The following is an 18,519-nucleotide window of genomic DNA, read 5'->3' on the forward strand; positions in this document are numbered from 1 at the left end:
CCTCTTGGCGAAGAGGTTAGCATCGTCGCCTCCGGTGCGGGAGGTCGTGGGATCGAACCCCACCTAGGGCAGGCCGTGAGAAACACAACGCAGAGGGCCAGATCGACATCGGCTACACTCAGTAACAGGTAATCCTAGAAAAATCCTCATCTCTGTAATAATAACAATTCTCTGCCCTGCTCTGCTTTAAGAGCCGTGAACTGGAGCAACAATTCTGCAAAGGCCTTGTCAGAGAATACTTTGTTCATTTGAATGGGACCAATACATCATTACAGACCATGTTAAATAACACACCAAGTAGACTGTTAATGACTTTGGAAGCATCCAGCTGTTGGCTCAAGCCTGAAAGCAATCTGTCAAAGTTATGGTGCCGACCTTGAATCTTTAGCTTCCACGAAGCATCACTTTATCCTATGTGGGCTATTTTATTTTCTTCTTCTGTTCTGTGGCTGCGTGTCATGCTGATAGGGCTGTGATGCTCTAGGGCATACCCAGCCTTGTGTCTCACATTGTGTTACTCTATAGTGATGCCACTGTAGACTGTATGCCACACAGGACTGCAGTAACAATGGCAGCTGCACTGCAGGTCCACTTCCCAGACTAGTCAACTTGAATCTCAGTAGCACAGACAACAATAATGTAGCCATCACTGCAGTTTTATTTTTTACAACACAAAGTGCAGCTGCCTCATGCTGAGTGTCTGTCTCTTCTTGTTGTCTAGCCTACTGCTATCATCTCAACAGCCTCTCTTATTTAACCGACGTGTAAGGCTCTTGTTGAGTCTACACCACAAGCCCATATGGTGCTTAAAGAGAAACTTCAGTGTCTGACATGTCAGTGATGCTCTTAAACACAATATTTAATCTGTGAATGTATTCAGAGCAAACACCATAGGGTACAGACACTCATGGGCTGACCTGCCTCCTCGCAGCTGTTTTCAGCAGAATTTACATCTTTAAAATCCAATGAATGGGCTGCAACAGCAAATAATTGCTTTTATATGACATTGTTGTGTATTCCCTGAAATATTGGAAACTGTGTATTATAACTGCACAGCAAATAAGGAGGCCTGATTTTCAATATGAGGCAACCTTCAGCACAAACTCCCCATGGTTGGATGTGGTCTCCAAAGGCAAATCTAATAAAGTAATTGAACCCACTGATTATCCTGGTCATCTGCACTGTAATCAAATTTGGGTTCCTTTCTTGTATTGTGTCTGTGGTGTTGTCGTGTTTGCCGAGGTTAATTGATGGATTTATTATAGATCATTACAGGCTTTTATTTATTTAATGAATAAAAAGTCAATCCATTAGTCATTAAATGAACCCCAATGAAGTCATGATATGATGTAATACTCACACTAGGCTTTAGTGATGTCCCTCGCTGTCCCTAGCTTATAAGTTGCTTTGAATGAAAGGTTCGGCGATATGAGTAACTGTAAAAACATCCGAATTAATTCATTTTCAGTCTGGTATTTAGTTATCTTATAAGTGGGTGATATGCTCAGATCCTAACAGCATTTGAATATTGAAATAGACCATTAAATAATAAAAAAAAAGTCTTGCATTAAAAATGCAATTATGCTTAGAGTATCAAAAGTAGAATAATTCAAAGTGTCCTCACAATCATAGTGTCTTATATTAAAGGAATAGTTCAACATTTTGGCAAATTCGCCTTGCCATACTCCCTGCTGTCATAGGTTCAGTACCTTAAATTATCGGTGCATGTTGTTTTGAGATCCGCGGGGCAGAGACGTGAACTGCTAAGCAAACACAATGGAGGTGAGTGGTGCAGGTCCCTCAAAACTCATCAAATACACAATCCAACAACTCCAAAACGCTCTCATGGAGAAATTGTGACCTGCACATTCGCCACACTATGAAATAATAATGTAACGTTACGAGATGGAGTTGTTTTCGAGCCAAATGCATAGCCGGAACTACATCCCTGACACGACTGCTGTGCGGAGTAAATTCAAAAGCGCAAGTAGTTCCAAATATTTGCTTCATGTGTCATAGTCTTACATAATTATACATGAATATTTCATTGTGTGGTCAATGTGCAGGTCACAACTAGTCCATGAGAGCATTTTGGCATTGTTGGATTGTGTATTTGATGAGTTTTGAGGGACAGGGGACCAGTACCGTTCACCTCCATTGTGGTCGCTGAGCAGTTTGCGTCTCTGCCCTGTGAATCTCAAAATAAAATGCACCAATAAGTAAAGGTAATGGGTGACAAAAGGTGCTAAATAAATGTAGTGGAGTAAAATGTATCAAATCAAATAATCTAGTACTAGTAGAAATGGTATAAAATAGACATAGGCACAACATTTGTTTTACAATGCAGGCTAGGCTACTTAGACTGCACCACTGAAATTATTAATTCATGTTAATTACTGTACCATTATAACACTTATGATGAAAATTCTTTATGATCCCTCTCTTCCTGTGCCATAAAGTTGTTTGGAAGAATTTGATTTGTCCTGAATGAAACAATCAGTTTCAATCTGCAGTCAAAGTATCAACACAAACAGCCTCCATTGGCCTTTAATAGCAACAATGTTCAGCCTCAAAGTTAATGAGATTTCACTGCATTAACTGAAACAAAGTGTGACACTCGAGCCAATAAGTGTCACCATAATGGGCTTCAATAACACAGAGCAAAGACATTCACAAACATTTAATCAGTGTGAAATGATTGCTGCGATTGACTTATCCACACAGTCTACACAATCAAGTGTGTGCTGCGTCACTGGAGGACTGCGGGACCCACAAACACCGGTGGTTCCCCTGCAGTGCGAGAGATCAGCGATGGGACTATAAACAGAGAGTGAGAGAGAGAGATAGAGAGAGGGAGGGAGAGAGGAGGAGAGAGGTGAGTGCTGCTGCAGAACAACATTCAGCCTGGCTGAGGAGTAAAACGGCACACAGCGGCACATCTGCTTCATCCAGGCATTAATCCTGTTGTGATAGCCATGGTAAGTTCACTTCTGTGCTCAAATAGTGCGGATCCGCTCTGCAGTTCTCTGTGCTGCGTGAGAACTGCAGGGATGACCACTGGACTAACCTTGAGAAAAATGTTGCAGCAGCAGGGCTGTTTTTAATGTGAAATGTGCATGTGAGGTAGCTGCTTTAGTAACTCTGCTCCACTGAGGCCTGTCTTCATATTCAGATGTTACGTACTGCAGCAGTGCTGTTTCATAGGAGGCGGTTTTTCACAGGTGACACTGACTATGCAGACCTCTACAGTAGCAGTGCATACAGTAGCAGAATGCCCACCTGACTCTTTTATTTGGTTGTTATGATGATTTTATTCCACCCACGGTGCAGTAACAGACCAACCTGTGTACTTGTATCTGAACATGTGCTGAAGGTTTGTTTTTCTGCAGATGGCTGGCTTCTTTACAATCCATTACGCAGCATCACCACTGGTGTCACGTACTGTACAGTATATTGGGTCAAAATACACAAACCACTCACTGTAGTGATCTGTGCACCCACTACACACTGCACACTCACCCTTAACCTAGAGAGAGCATAAAGATAATAATGAGCACTTCACCAGAATAAGCAGCAGTATTACCCAGGAGGAACTGTATGTGTGTGCCTCAGCCAGCTGATCCACCAGTGGTCACTGCCAGAGGAGATTGTTCATATGCAGCAGAGTCCAAAAGCCTGACACCACTTGTCAGACTTTTGGACTGCACTGTACTCTAATGAGAGTTTTAAAATGTAGCTCTGTCATCTTCTCTTATATATGTCAATATGAACAGAAAGCACAACAGACGCTTGATTCTTTTCGATATTTCTTGGCATTCAAGCCTCCATTATATCTCTCTGTTTACCACTGGCATCTAAATGAAGCATATTTCCCAAATACTGTACTTCCTGTCCCTTGAACTGGCACTTGGCACTAAGGATAAAAAAGTGCCAAACAAGCTTTAAGTTTTGACTATCTCTTCTTTTCATATTGTGACTGTGAGCTACAGAGCTGGCAGGTTAAAGCTAGCAAGTGTAGCAGAGTGCAGAGTTTTTTTTTTTTTTTTTTTACTGCATCATGTATTTACATTAGGTCCCACTTTCATACCAAAGTTTCCACTGCTATCAGCTCTTTGGAGTGAATAGTGGGATGCCATACTGATGGCCTTGATATTTCTGCTTCCTTTCAACACATTTCTCAGTCTTGAATGTGCCCCTGACATATCTGGGTGCTATTTCTTCAGGTTTCTCCACTTCAGGTGAGCATGTGATGCTTCTGTTTCTCTGTTGTGTCCTTTCCTGCAGTCCTCAAAGTGGTCTCGGCCTATCGCCTTTGGGAAAATGTCCTTTGTGGTTTTCACGGCTTTCATCCTGACCTCTGCCCTCTCCGTGACTTCCCTACCTTCTGACATAGAAAAAGGAAGGAGAAAAGTGGTGCATGTGCTCGGTAAGGACATTTAATTCTTTCATATTCCACAGTGCTCATTCAGCTGTATAATGCATAGCAGAAATGTGCCCACATTTATTGAGGATACATATACTCTCTGTAGGCACTTTCCCCACCAGATGTGAGGTGGCTGAATGGTACAGTTTTAATAACATGTCACTTTTAGACTCATATTGTATAGCACCCATTAAATCTTCTCTTGGGCTCCACATTAAAGACCTAAGGTAGAAAAGCAACCTGGAAATGCAAAGCCACCAAACCCATTGTATTTTCTACTCACTTATGCTTTGAAACTCACAGGTTTTAATGCAATATTTTTGATGGGGCAGCTGTGATAATGGAGTGTATAAATACTTGACTTTAGCCACTTTTCTTTAGAGAATTGAGAATCAACACGTTGTCTTAGCCATTAATAATAACACTGCACTGCTGCAAACATTTCACCCAAGGATTGCGATAAATTCCATGTATTTACTTGCTAAGAAAACTGATGTCATCGCTGAATAAAATAATAGACTGCTGCCTGCATGAGACCTGGCTAAATCCTAATATGGCTTTTCTTGTATTCAAGGATATTCTCAAATGACTGGATTTCTTGTTCCACTCGTCTAGTTTTGTCTCGATAAAACAGTTTAGAAGAGATTTGTTTTGCTGCAGGGTTTACCTTGAAAGCCACATTACCACAATGTAAAATGATGTATTGCAAACTCCTGCATTGATTTATTTCCTTAATTAACAATACAGTACAAAAATTTTATCAGCGTGATATTTCTTCAAAACCAAACTTTGAAAAGTAAAAAATATTTACAATGGTGAAGCTCTATTGTAGATAGTGAACTGCTTAATAATTATTAGCCAACTATTGCATCAATGTACAGGGGGTATGACTTTTTGGGCAATGTAATAGTATGAAGGTATTTTTGGTGCACCTGTGGCACAGCAGCACCAACAGTGGAATTTTTAGTTGTATACGATAGTTGCATATCAGTAAATTTGAGGTCACAGAGTTCTATGAGTTGTGTACTTGTAGATTTTGTTTCTCCTATAAGCACAACACAACAGTTACACCTTCATAAATTTGTAAGTACGGGTGCACAAATCCTATTTTACAAGTCACAGATTAAAAAACTCACATGCTCACAATTTTGCTACTATTATTGCAGCACATAGGTGCAAAACACATTCACACACCCGTATCAAACAACGCGAAGTTGTGGACAAAGTTTGAATATCAAATCTGAATTTGAACTCATGCAATAACAGTTACCCATCTATAAAATAATTTCTCAAAAAATATTTGTTTTCTTTTATATTTTTAAACCCCAAAGACAAATCAATAACTACAACTGCTTGAATCTGCTGCTGTGAATCACAGATGCTTTTCACCTCCAAATTACAACTGAGATATTTGGTGCAAAACTGATCTGTGCATTGTCCCTATGGAGCAAAAGGCAGGCTTTAATATTAGAGACTGGCGGATCTGTCACAAGTCAACATCAAGTACACAACTCATGGAGCTCTGTGACCTCAAATTTACTTATTCACATATGCAAGTTATGCAACTATTGTATTTGACAAAAATTTCCACTGCTACAGGTGCTTAAAAGTTTTACACCAAAAATATCTTAATATAACAGCAACATCATTGATTATATGCTTTTTCTGCATGTAACATCTGGGTAATCTAACATATAAGTAATAATTTATAAACAAAGTAAAACCATAGCCATTGGTTTAATAAAGCTGAATTAAGGACATTATATTTTGCTCCTAACCGACTAATTAAAAGCATAAGATGCAGGCACACCTCAGTCACATTATTTGCCTTAAAAGTTACGTAAAACACAAAACTCACAAAAACAATTGCCTAATTAAACATAGAGAAGTAAAATCATCCTGTTGTGCATCCAGCAGGTTTCTCTAAACCTTGGGGCAGTGTCATGCCTGTAGAGGTTCACACAAACCCATCTTGAGATCCCCAGGTTCTACACACACACACACACACACACACACACACACACACACACACACACACACACACACACACACACACACACACACACACACACACACACACACACACACACACACACGCATCCTCACTAACTAACTAGTAGCAGTCACTAGTTCAGTGATAGGGACACAAACCCTCCCTGTTTGCAAACACCATCAGCTATTAATAGCAGACCCACTTCCAGGGCTGTTGTCTCCTTGATCAAATGTTAACATGGTGTTGTTTGTCTTAACATCATTGTGTTGCAGCGTGGCCTTCAGCATTGGAAAATAATGTGCTTAAAGTTTTTATCAAACACAACTTCATGCTTTCATGGTTACTGGTGATAAACAACTTTGCAGAGAGCGGTAAGCAGTGACAGGACTAATTGCTGGTTGGCATGGATAATTGTAGGTGCCTTTATCTGGTCACAACATCGCAGCAAACCTTTTGCAGCTGCTCATTAAATGTTTTAAATGTTTACACCACACTTGTCATGTGCGTACTCTTTGGTTGCCTAGGCACTCACTCACATGCACACACACACACACACACACACACACACAAACGCAAACAAACAGCGTCTGAACAAATGTCTGCCAAAAATGCAAACTAGGCCCTGTTATTGCCCATTTGGATTGTTGGTGAGGCCTGTGCTTACCATTAGTCTTGGATCATTTTGGTGACTTGCTCTCGGCAGAAGCTGAGGTTAACATTTTGGAGTGGGAAATCTGTTGACAGATCTGGGCAGAAGAGAGACTGAGATGCACACTGGACCCTTTGATTTAAAAAAAAAAAGAAGAAAAACAGTTTGCCTCCATTAATATGCTGAATGTGGGGCAGTAATGTGACACTACTAGAAAACAGCTCAGCTCCTTATTTGCTGACACTGATTCAATATTGCAGGCATTGTGCTCTGATATTGCCTCACAAAGACAATAAGAGATTGAATTTTATGATTTGAATATGAATTGGCAGTGTCAAGGTTGCTTGCAAATAGCACTGAAAGAATTTTACTGTTCACATTTGAGTGGTTATGGAGGATTCCTTCAGCATTCATACCTTTAATTTAACAAAGCTGCATTTATTGAAATATAGACTTCGGATCATGAGAGCAGTACTTGTATCTTGTGGGAACAAATCATTATCTTTGCACACAAGATCATAATTTCTTATTATCTTATATTATATGCTGTGCATATACTACTGTCACCTTGCAGGATGGGGGCTCTGTGAAAAGGTGTGCTAACTAAAGTGTAACTTAAGGTTAAAGTTAAAAACCAGCTTGGCACAATTTAATTCTAAAAGTAAAGTGTTTTAAACAAGCTAGATAGTAGCTCCTGCTACGTACATTTACAGTACACCTACTGCGTATGCATCGGAGAAGAGATTTGACCATTGATTGGGCCCTGGGAGTGAGGCAGACAGACAAAATGTTCAACTGACCTCAAGGTTAGGGGCATGGATATGGGAAATATACTGCAATATTTACTGTTCCAGTTAAAGGGGATGTATTCAATTACCTCCAACTGTTGATTTTTAGCTATTTTTGGGGAAAGGCAAGTGTTACGTAAACAAGTCAGACCCTCCCCATTCTTCCACCATACTGTAATTCAAACCTTGATGACAAATTCAAATTTAAAAGTTACAAATATCAATCATCAAATGCATGATATTGATAACTTGTTTTTGTCCTCTTACTTCCCAGAGGACGACACTGGGGCAGTCATTGTGCAGACAGCTCCTGGTAAAGTAGTGACGCATCGTGGTGGCTCCATCACTCTACCCTGCAGATTCCATCATGAGCCGGAAAACACAGACCCTGCTCGCATCCGGATCAAATGGACCAAAGTGACAGATGCACTGCAGTTCGAGGATGTCTTTGTGGCACTTGGAAGGTAAATTCTGGATTTGCATTTTTCAGCCGGTCAACCTTTAGTTTCAATTAAATTTAAACAAAAACCTACAACTGCATGACGATTTGACTGATTGACTTCCTTTTCCTACCATTATGTAACATTAACACCAATCATGTTTCCATGGAGTGAGTAGTTTTATGAGCTCACTCACAGAAAACACATTGTTTTTACAAGCTCTTTTGAATAGAAGTTACCTGAAGAATGTATTTCTCATTGAGCTCTCAGAAACCTTTAGGAAAAATACATTTTTGTGAAATCTCTCCAGGCAGCAGCGTGTATTTGGAGAGTACAGAGGCCGCGTGTTTTTGGAGCAGGCGGGCCCAGGTGACGCCTCAGTGATCATCCAGAATGTCACACTGGAGGACTATGGTCGCTATGAGTGTGAAGTCACAAATGACATGGAAGATGATACCGGATTTGTCAACCTTGACCTAGAAGGTCAGACATTATGTCCATCTGGGTGGGATTTTGTCAGAGCTATGGCGTATCTAATATTCATCTCAAGGAAATTTAAATCAATTGCATTCGATTTAAATTTCCTTGAGATAACTATGACCTGTACAAATGAGAATATTCACAAATCTAATATTCAACATCTAAAGTGTTTGTCAATTTTTTTTCCAGTACAAATGAGACTGAAATAAAATTCATAGTTCATCAGCCTCATACTCAACAGTTTGCTTGTTTTTGTCAACTAAAGGTGTGGTGTTTCCCTACTACCCCCGTGAGGGGCGCTACAAGCTCAACTACCACCAGGCTGAGGATGCCTGCAAACAGCAGGACGCCATCCTGGCCTCCCACTCTCAACTACACAAGGTATATTCACACCTCACATGGACAGTCTGTCATGTTCAAGGCAGGGAGAAGTCTCAGATCAGCACTAGTACATGAATTTAAAGGTTTGTATTTGGATGTATGCAGCTCCTGCAGGCTACAACCATGAGTCATACAACAGCTTTAGAGCTGCAGCGAGACTAAAATTAAGAAAATGCATATGCCCAGAGCTGAAATTTTACTGCAGGTCTGTCGTCAGATTTTAGCAATCCCTACACATTAAAGATCACAGTAATGGAGTTTTTGTCAGAGGAGATAAACCACATTATTTCTCCTCTTAATAATGTGTTTAATACTTCAGAATAACTCATCACCCTACATTATCTGCTTCCACAGGCCTGGCTGGAAGGACTAGACTGGTGTAATGCTGGATGGCTGGAGGACGGCTCAGTCCAGTACCCTATCTCTCATCCCAGAGACCAGTGTGGCCGCAAGGACACCCCCGCTGGTGTTCGTAACTATGGCTACAGGCATAAAGAGGACGAGCGCTATGATGCTTTTTGTTTCACGTCCAAGCTCAATGGTGAGAATCAGAGAGCTATGTAGGTTGATGCCTGCTGTTTTGTGCATGTGCATGTGCATGTGCATGTGTGTATCTGAAGATCAAAACTCTTTGTACACAATCATACACCTAAATGCAGACATCCAGCACAGTAAAAAGTATCTGTGGCTATGACTTTAAGAGAACAAGACACTAGCGGAGCTGGATTGTTGTGATACTGTATAGAAAGAGGATGTATCATGAGTGTTGGGCCATGGGGAAACGAGGCCCATGTCTCTAATCGCTGCCTGTGATCTCACAGGCCTAAGGCCATTGGATTTAGATCAAGCTGTGTTGATTCAGCCCTGCTCGGGCCACAGTGTCCGCTGGGTGCCGAACAATGCCTTTCATCTGAAAGTTCTTTGATTTACATCACATTCCCTCAGAGCCTAAGAGTGTCTCCGTCACACATGTCACCTCCAGGTTCATGAGCTCAAACAAACTTTGGAAAGTGGGAGGCAGGGTTATTTTTTGTAGCATAAAACGTATGTCTAGTGTAATCAAAGAAACAGTTTGTTAATATGGCTTTATTTGATTTCATGCTTCGAGTTAAATGAGAAACTGGATGCCAGTCCCACGTCTGTACAATGAGTATTATTCTCTCGTCTTTTTTGTTAGTATAGCAGGTGGTTATCTAGAAATAGGTGGTATGTCTGGCTCTAACCAGACTTTAAAAAAAACACTTCCAATCTAACTGATAAATACATTATTTCATTTGTTTATTCTGTGTATTCTGAGTAAAAAGGTACAGGTTGTTGTTGTACAGCCAGGGGACCAAACTATTTCTTTTTGTCCTGTTCAAGAAATTGAACAGTCTAGTAGTTACACGTGTTAATGAATGAGCTTTAGAGATGCAAGTGGGTGGATTTCTGCAGCTTCAAAGGAAACCAGTCTCGGTCTTTGCCTCCTCTTCCTTTCCTCTTTCCCATTCCTCATCTTTGTCCGTAGCATGTTTAACCCGCTGCTGGCTTTAAATTCACATCAAGCAAACAGACATGACAGTGAAACTAACTATATCCTTCCAACTTGTGTCAAGAAAGGGAATGGGCATATTTTCGTAAAATGTAAAATTATTTCTTTAAGACATTTACCACATTAGTGAAATATAGCATGTTGCTGGTTGACAGGGAATTTTAAAAATGCAGTTTGAAAAACATAGCTCTAAGCCTGCATGCATCGCTTTGAAATTTGAAAGAGAATTCAAAACTTCTCATGCATTCTAAAAAGTAATGAGAGAAAAGATAATGCTTTTTATTTGAATGGTAAACCCATCTTGGGACAGCCCAAATTGTGAAAAAAAAGAAGAAGCAAGAAATAGGTACAGTAGTATGACAGAAACGTTAAATGTTTGTTCATGGCTTCCCTTGTGTGTTAATTATTGTGGACAGTCTGTTGTGGGCAGGAGGTTTCAGCAGTGGTCGTGACCGATACTGTTTCTCAGTCCAGCTGGAAGGTATTTACTGAATGTCCCCTGGGGAAATATGAGACAATATTCTGCCTCTCTAATAGCCACCAGTCACATAAACAAGCACAAAATCAATAGCTGAGCCAAGTGCAGAGCTGAGGTTGCAGACATGGTTTTCATGATCGCAGTTGTTGGGAGAACTCTTGGTTAGGTCCTTCCTTTGTGTTTCCTTCGTAGGAGAAGCTAGCTTGTGATCCAAAACAATTCAGCCAATCAGGACACCCACTTATTTGATATTGCCAGGCGAAAAAGTCTCCCCAAGGTGAGATGAAAGTAAAAATGGAAGCATTTTAAGAGTAATGTTGAGCTAGAGTGCTGCCTGCTGTATTGTTTAAGCATCAGACAGTTGTCTGAATGAGTTGATATTCTTTTTTTTTTTCCAACTTTTTTTATTGGGTTTTGCAGGTGAGTACAATTGTATTAAAACATTTACAAAGAATAAAGTAGACTCTTTTTTGAAAAAGCACAAACAGCAGAAAACAAAAGTGGTCATTAAAGTATTGTTGCATACCCGAACAACTCACAGAACTAGAACAGCCATAAAAAGGTAGATAAATAAAATAAAATAAAAAATTAATTACATAAAATAAATAATAATAATAATAAAAAAAAGGGTAAGAATAGGACATCAATAGACATCTAAAAGAAAATAGATCAGGAAAGAGAAAAAGAAAAAAGAAAAAAAGAAACACAGGTACATCAGTCAGGTAATAGTAAACTGCAATTGAGATAGCAACAGACATCATAAATCAGAATAGCGGCATGCGACCTTCAACACAGCAGAAATAACATACCCTTCTAAGTCGCTTCTGTCACATCAGTCAGGGGTAAGTGGAAGATCTGTCGTCTTAACAAATTGTAAGAATGGACCCCATAATTTCCCAAATTTACTGGAGCAGCTAGATAAAGATAGTCTGATTTTCTCCAATTTAAGAAAATAAAGGGTATCTTTAATCCAGTGGGCATGACAGGGCGGTGTTGTTGATTTCCAATTAATTACAATTAGTCTTCTGGCTAACAGGGTAGCAAAAGCTAGTACATCCTTTTTGGACTTAGTGAGGGAAGGGGGAGCAACCCCAAAAAGTGCACTCAGAGGATTTGGCTTTATTTCCTCCCCAACTACCTCTGACAGGGTATTGAAAATCTCAGTCCAATAATTATATAGAGAAGGACAATGCCAGAGTGTATGAATTAAGTTTGCGGGAGATTGCTTACACCTATCACAAGTTGGAGTCACACTGTCATAGATCTTAGCCAGTCGAGCCTTAGTATAATAGGTACGGTGGACAAGTTTGCACTGAATAAGACTGTGTCTTGCACAAATAGAAGATTTATGTACCCGTCTCAAGATCTCTGCCCAGTCTTCCTCTGATATTGCCACCCCCAGGTCCTCCTCCCAGTGTGACTTAATTAAGTCTAGGGGCTCTGAACGTAAAGTATTAATTTGGTTATAGATATACGAGATAGAGCCTTTAAGAGTAGGAATTGGTGTCAGGAAACTGTCCAAAGTTAAATCAGAGGGAAGATTAGGAAAGCTAGGAAATGTGTCATGAACAAAGCTGCGGACTTGTAAATATCTAAAGAAATGTTGCTTGGGAAGTGAGAATTTATCAGAAAGTTGCTGAAAAGTAGCAAAGACATTATTAATATACAGGTCTTTAAAGTTATGAATACCAAAATTTGACCACCGTAAGAAAACACAATCTATGAGGGAAGGAGGAAAAGCATGGTTAGCTGCTAGTGGTGCATAAATGGAGAATGTCTGTAGGCCAAAGTAGCGTTTAAACTGGACCCAGATCCTGAGTGAGGTCTTAACAATCACATTTTTGGTGTAGGGAAGAGTGGACGAGTGAATAGGAGAGTGCACTAAGGCTTTCAAGGAGACAGGATTTGCTGACCTTGCTTCCATAACTAGCCATATTGGAGGAGGATCAAAAGCCTCATATTCAAGCCAGTATTTAAGAGTCCTGATATTGGTGGCCCAATAATAGAACCTAAGATTCGGTAGGGCTAGCCCTCCCAGAGACTTTGGTCTTTGCAAATATTGTTTACGTAGCCTAGGAACCTTCTTATTCCAGATGAAATCTGAAATCCGGCTATCTAATTTGTGGAAAAAAGACTGAGGGAGAAAGAGGGGAATGCATTGAAACAAGTAGGAGAGTCTTGGGAGTATATTCATTTTAACAGAGTTGACACGTGCAATCAAAGACAGATTAAGCAGAGACCATCGTTCAAAGTCTTTCTGGATTCGGATCAATAGGGGGGCAAAGTTAGCCTTGTAGAGGTCTTCAAATTTGTGTGTAACATGGACTCCAAGATAGACAAAACTGTAATTGGCGACTTTAAAGGGGAAATCTTTCAAGGGATACATCTTAGCAGCAGGGTTAATGGGAAATATCTCACTTTTATTTAAATTTAATTTGTACCCAGATATTTGACCAAATGAATGAAGGGTGGCAAGAGCGGCGGGAACTGAGACAGACAGGTTAGAAACATATAAAAGAAGGTCATCCGCGTAAAGGGAAACTTTCACCTGAGTATGATGTCTAAATATGCCTGTAATAAGGGGGTTAGACCGAAGGGCTACTGAGAGAGGTTCGATGGCGATAGCGAATAATAGGGGGCTCAAAGGGCAACCCTGCCTAGTGGAGCGATACAGGTGAAAATATTCTGATTGGATATTATTTGTCCTGACTGAGGCTTGCGGCGCAGAATAGAGCAACTTAATCCATGAAATAAAATTATTTTTAAAACCAAATTTCTCCAAGGCATAAAAGAGGTAATCCCACTCAACTCTATCAAATGCCTTTTCGGCGTCTAATGATATTACGGCTTCGTGGGTATTGGAAGAAGAGACATTGTAAAGTACATTGAACAAACGTCTAAGGTTAGAGAAAGAGTGCCTATTTCGAATGAACCCCGTTTGGTCCAAGGAAATGATAGAGGGGAGAAAGGATTCCAGGCGTAGGGCTAATAGTTTGGATAACAACTTAAAATCAACATTCAATAAACTTATTGGACGGTAAGAGGAGCAGGCTAGCGGATCCTTGCCTTTTTTTAGGAGAAGGGAAATGGAGGCTTGATTGAGAGTTTGAGGGAGGCGGCCCAATTCAAATGATTCGTTGAACATATCTAATAACAGAGGGGCAAGCTTGTGCCAAAACTTTTTAAAAAATTCGGAGGGAAAGCCATCTGGCCCAGGACTCTTCCCATTTTGCAGAGAGGATGCAGCCGTATTAAGTTCAGCAGTGGTGATTGGCCTCTCTAACTTTTCCACAGCTGATTGATCAAGTGAGGGAATGTCCAAGTTTTCAAAAAAATTATCAAAATCAGGAGTGCTGTCTTGTTCAGATGAATAGAGAGACATGTAAAATTCTTTAAACGCATTATTAATTTCCATGGGTTCAGTAGTATTATGTGAGTTAGTATGAATTTGTGGGATAAGGTGAGATGATGATTCCTGGCGTAACTGGTGTGCTAACAATTTGCTGGCCTTGTCTCCATGTTCATAGAACTGGGACCTGGTTTGTAGGAGAAGTTCAGTAGTACGCTGAGTCGTGAGAACATCAAATTCTGCCTGTAGACAAAGGCGCTCTTTGTATAGCTCTGGAGTTTTGTGAGTAGCATATAACCTGTCAAGTTCAGATATGCGTTGTGTCAGTTTAGTTAATTTCTCCTTTCTAAGTTTCTTCTCATATCCTGTGTAGGAGATTATCTCCCCCCTGATGTATGCCTTTAAGGCCTCCCATAGTACTGAGGCAGACACCTCGGGTGTTTTATTTACGCTCACAAAGAAATCAATTTGTTGAGACACAAAGTTAACAAAATTATCATTCAAAAGTAGGCATGTGTTAAGACGCCATGGTGCACGTGTAGAATTAAAGTTCTTAAAGCATATATTCATGGAAATAGGGGCGTGATCAGAAATAACTATAGCATCATATTTACAAGTAGATACTGATGAGAGCAGTCTATTATCGACCAAAAAATAGTCAATGCGGGTGAAAGTGTGATGGACATGAGAAAAGAATGAATATTCCCTCCTAGAAGGATTCAAAAAACGCCAGACATCAGTGACAGCAAATTCCTCCATAAAGGACTGAATTACCTTCGCTGACTTGGACGGAGCACAAGCTCTGGGGGAGGAACGGTCCAGCTGAGGGTCAAGCCAGCAATTAAAGTCTCCACCTAATATTAAGTGGTGTGATGACAAGTCAGGGAGAGTCTGAAAAAGGCGTTTAAAGAAAGCATCATCGTCAAAATTGGGAGCATAAATATTAGTCAAAACCACCCTGGTGTTGTGAATCTGGCCAGTAACTATGACAAATCTACCATTAGGGTCAGAGATAGTACTTGAGTGCACAAAGGGAACAGATTTATGTAACAAAATAGCTGCACCGCGAGATTTGCCTTGAAATGAGGAATGATAAATCTGACCTACCCATCCCCTCTTCAATTTAGAGTGGTCTGAGACTTTGAGGTGGGTCTCTTGCAAGAAAATTACCTGGGCACCAAGATGGTAAAGGTGGTGCAGTATCTTACTTCGTTTTATCGGATTATTAAGCCCTTTACAGTTGAAACTTGTAAAACTAATGGCACACCCACTGGGTGATGTTACATTGGCTGAAGTCATAGCTAGCTAACGGAAGCATTATGTAAGAGTGATGATCTGAAGCAAAACTGAAAGTAAAAACGTGACTGATGTGAAACAAAAAGAAAGAAAACCAGAAACAAACGCATAAAAACACACACACATACATTATCCCTCCCACCCATACACCCACCCACATGAACTTTGGCAGAAGCATCCCCCCAAACGGGATGCGCGCGATGTACCCCCTTTAACAATCTGTCACACCTGTATAGCTCTAAGGAGAGCCTATGCTAAACTACTAATGAACTACAACGACCTAGGCGTTGGAATTGTGACATGGGGTTAAATCAATGAAATTACACTGTAATAAATGTACTTATAAATGAGCCGGATAGCTAAGGTTGACTAATACATCAATACACGAAACAATCTTATTGAACAATAAGTGGAAAGCGTTTATGCTTGAGGTATTCTGCACTCAAATTATCACCATGAGCCATGTTAGGGAAAATCAAGAATGACAGGAATAAACAAGAAAACAAAGTCTGTGTCAGAACTGCAGCTCACTGAACACAATACGAGGCATCCAGGGTGAGTAGTAAGTGTAGTCCTCAAGACTAGCAACAATAGCAGCTAAATAGCAAGCCAACATGTCTGCTAAATAGAGTCAGGGGTGACTCCCTTTTTAATGTTTTTCTTAATGAAATCCGAAGCTAAGGCCGGATCCTCAAACCTGTGGGTCTGCCCGCCGGGCAGAGTGATGCGTAGTGTTGCCGGGTAGAGGAGGCCAAACTTGACATTCGGGCAGGAATGGAGCTCCTTCTTTACTGTAGCAAAGGCGGCCCGCTTCTTAGCCACCGCCGGTGTGAAGTCGGGGTAGATCGAGATCCTCCTGCCCATGTAGGAAAGCGGGGAAGCTTCTCCGGCTCGACGTAGAATTTGGTTCCGGACTTGAAACAGGTTTACCCGCATGACGAGTGGACGAGGGGGCTCGCCGTCCTTGGGCTTGGCGCGTAGAGTGCGATGGGCCCGGTCCAGCATAGGTTTGTCATCAAGGCCGAGTATATCTTGTAGCAGCTGGGCAGTGAACTCGGTGGGACGAGGGCCCTCTGTGCCTTCAGGCAGGCCCACTAGGCGAATATTATTCCACCTTGAACGACTCTCCAGGTCCTCGCATTTCTTTGACAGGGAGTCAACAGTGGCTGTTAGCTTGCTAACATTAGCTCGGAGGTCGGATAGCTCCGTGTCGTGAGCATTAGCCGAAAGCTCGAGGTCTGCGATTGATTCGCCATAGGAAGCAAGTCTGTTCTCAAAGGGCTCCAAAGCCGCCACGATCTCTCTTTTAACTGCTGTTGAGATGGTAGTTTCAAACTTACTGAGGATGTCTGAGCGCATTTCGTTCATCATTTTCCTCATGCTCTGCAGCAAGGTGGCATCGGCATTAGCATTAGCAAATGGCTGACCTGGGGCTGGGGACTGTGGTTCAGGTGATAGTCGGGGCTTGCCGCGGCCTGCTTGTGCTTTGGGGGCTTCACCTCTCCCTCGGTTTGCCATCGTTGAGCGCCCGCAAACAAAACTTTTTTTTTTTACATATGGTGAAAGGCTGCAATATTAGAGCTTAACGCCGGCGCAAATAATGAAAAAGTGTAATATAAAAGTATGGAAAAAGTCACATTCCAGCGGAGCCTCTGCGAAACGCGTCTTACATCCTCCTCGTTCCGCCGGAAGTCTCATGAGTTGATATTCTGAACACAATCAGGCGGAGAGGTCAGGGAAACTGAGAATATCTGCCCTCAGGGCTCCACTTGTCTCTGGGGCTTCTCTCTCTCTCTCTCTCAGTCATGCCTCTCTCTTTCTTTCCGCTTACACTCCTGAACAATGCACTACCTCTGTTTCTTGTCACCTTTTCACATGTTCTTACAACAAACATCCTCTCCTCTATCTCAATATCCCCCCAGGCAAAGTGTACTTCCTCAAACGTTTTAAGAAGGTGAACTACGGGGAGGCGATGAAGGCCTGCATTCGAGATGGTTCTGCTGTGGCCAAAGTGGGTCAGCTGTACGCAGCATGGAAGTTCCAGCTTCTGGACCGCTGTGAGGCCGGTTGGTTGGAGGACGGCAGCATCCGTTACCCCATTGTCAACCCCCGTTCTCGCTGTGGAGGATCCCAGCCAGGCGTACGACACCTGGGCTTCCCTGATAAAAAATTCCGTCTCTATGGGGTCTACTGTTTCCGCAAGGCCAAGGATGAAAGAGCAGGTGGTACTCAAACGACAAAAAGCCCTAAAGATAGTTTGACAAGGAGGAAGAGCAGCAACAGCATCCCCATGAATGCCACAAGGGTGATATAAAGTAGAAAGACAGAGAGCAGGAGGGGGGATGCAATTTTAGATTTGACTGCAACAACTGTCGCCTAGCAGCCTGACTCCATTCATCGCTTTTAAAGTAAAACACTCGCAGACAAGATGTACTCATTTGCAGATTTGCCAGAGAAAAGTGAGGCTGTTTAAAATTAAGGGTGACATCTTTATTAGGGTGATTTTGCTTGCTCTACAGTCAGTCAATCATTTTAAGTCGAGAGTATGTTAGCACATCTGTTGCCGGAAAACTGTAAGATTAAACAGCAGCTTGATCATCACTCAGGCACACATCAGATCAGAGAGTCTGCCATGAATATCCTTGTTTGTGTGTATGTGGAGCATATTTTTGGCCTCCACTGTGGCTCCTGAGCTCTAAGCCCCAGTCTGA

The 18,519-nt window shown here is 41.4% G+C and overlaps 1 protein-coding gene across 1 annotated transcript; it reads left to right on the forward strand.

The window, feature by feature from the left end:
* Nucleotides 1-1,776: 1,776 nt before the first annotated feature.
* hapln4 (hyaluronan and proteoglycan link protein 4) lies at nt 1,777-18,122 on the forward strand (the record flags this gene model as incomplete). The annotated part of the gene is made up of 7 exons (XM_083970087.1): nt 1,777-1,782; nt 4,285-4,426; nt 8,128-8,317; nt 8,604-8,776; nt 9,039-9,154; nt 9,509-9,695; nt 17,731-18,122. 7 exons carry the CDS (start codon nt 1,777-1,779, stop codon nt 18,120-18,122), a joined length of 1,206 nt encoding a protein of 401 aa, XP_083826213.1.
* Nucleotides 18,123-18,519: the final 397 nt, after the last annotated feature.

Source organism: Trachurus trachurus (assembly GCF_905171665.1).
Source record: "Trachurus trachurus genome assembly, chromosome: 4".
Classification (NCBI taxonomy): Eukaryota; Metazoa; Chordata; class Actinopteri; order Carangiformes; family Carangidae; genus Trachurus; species Trachurus trachurus.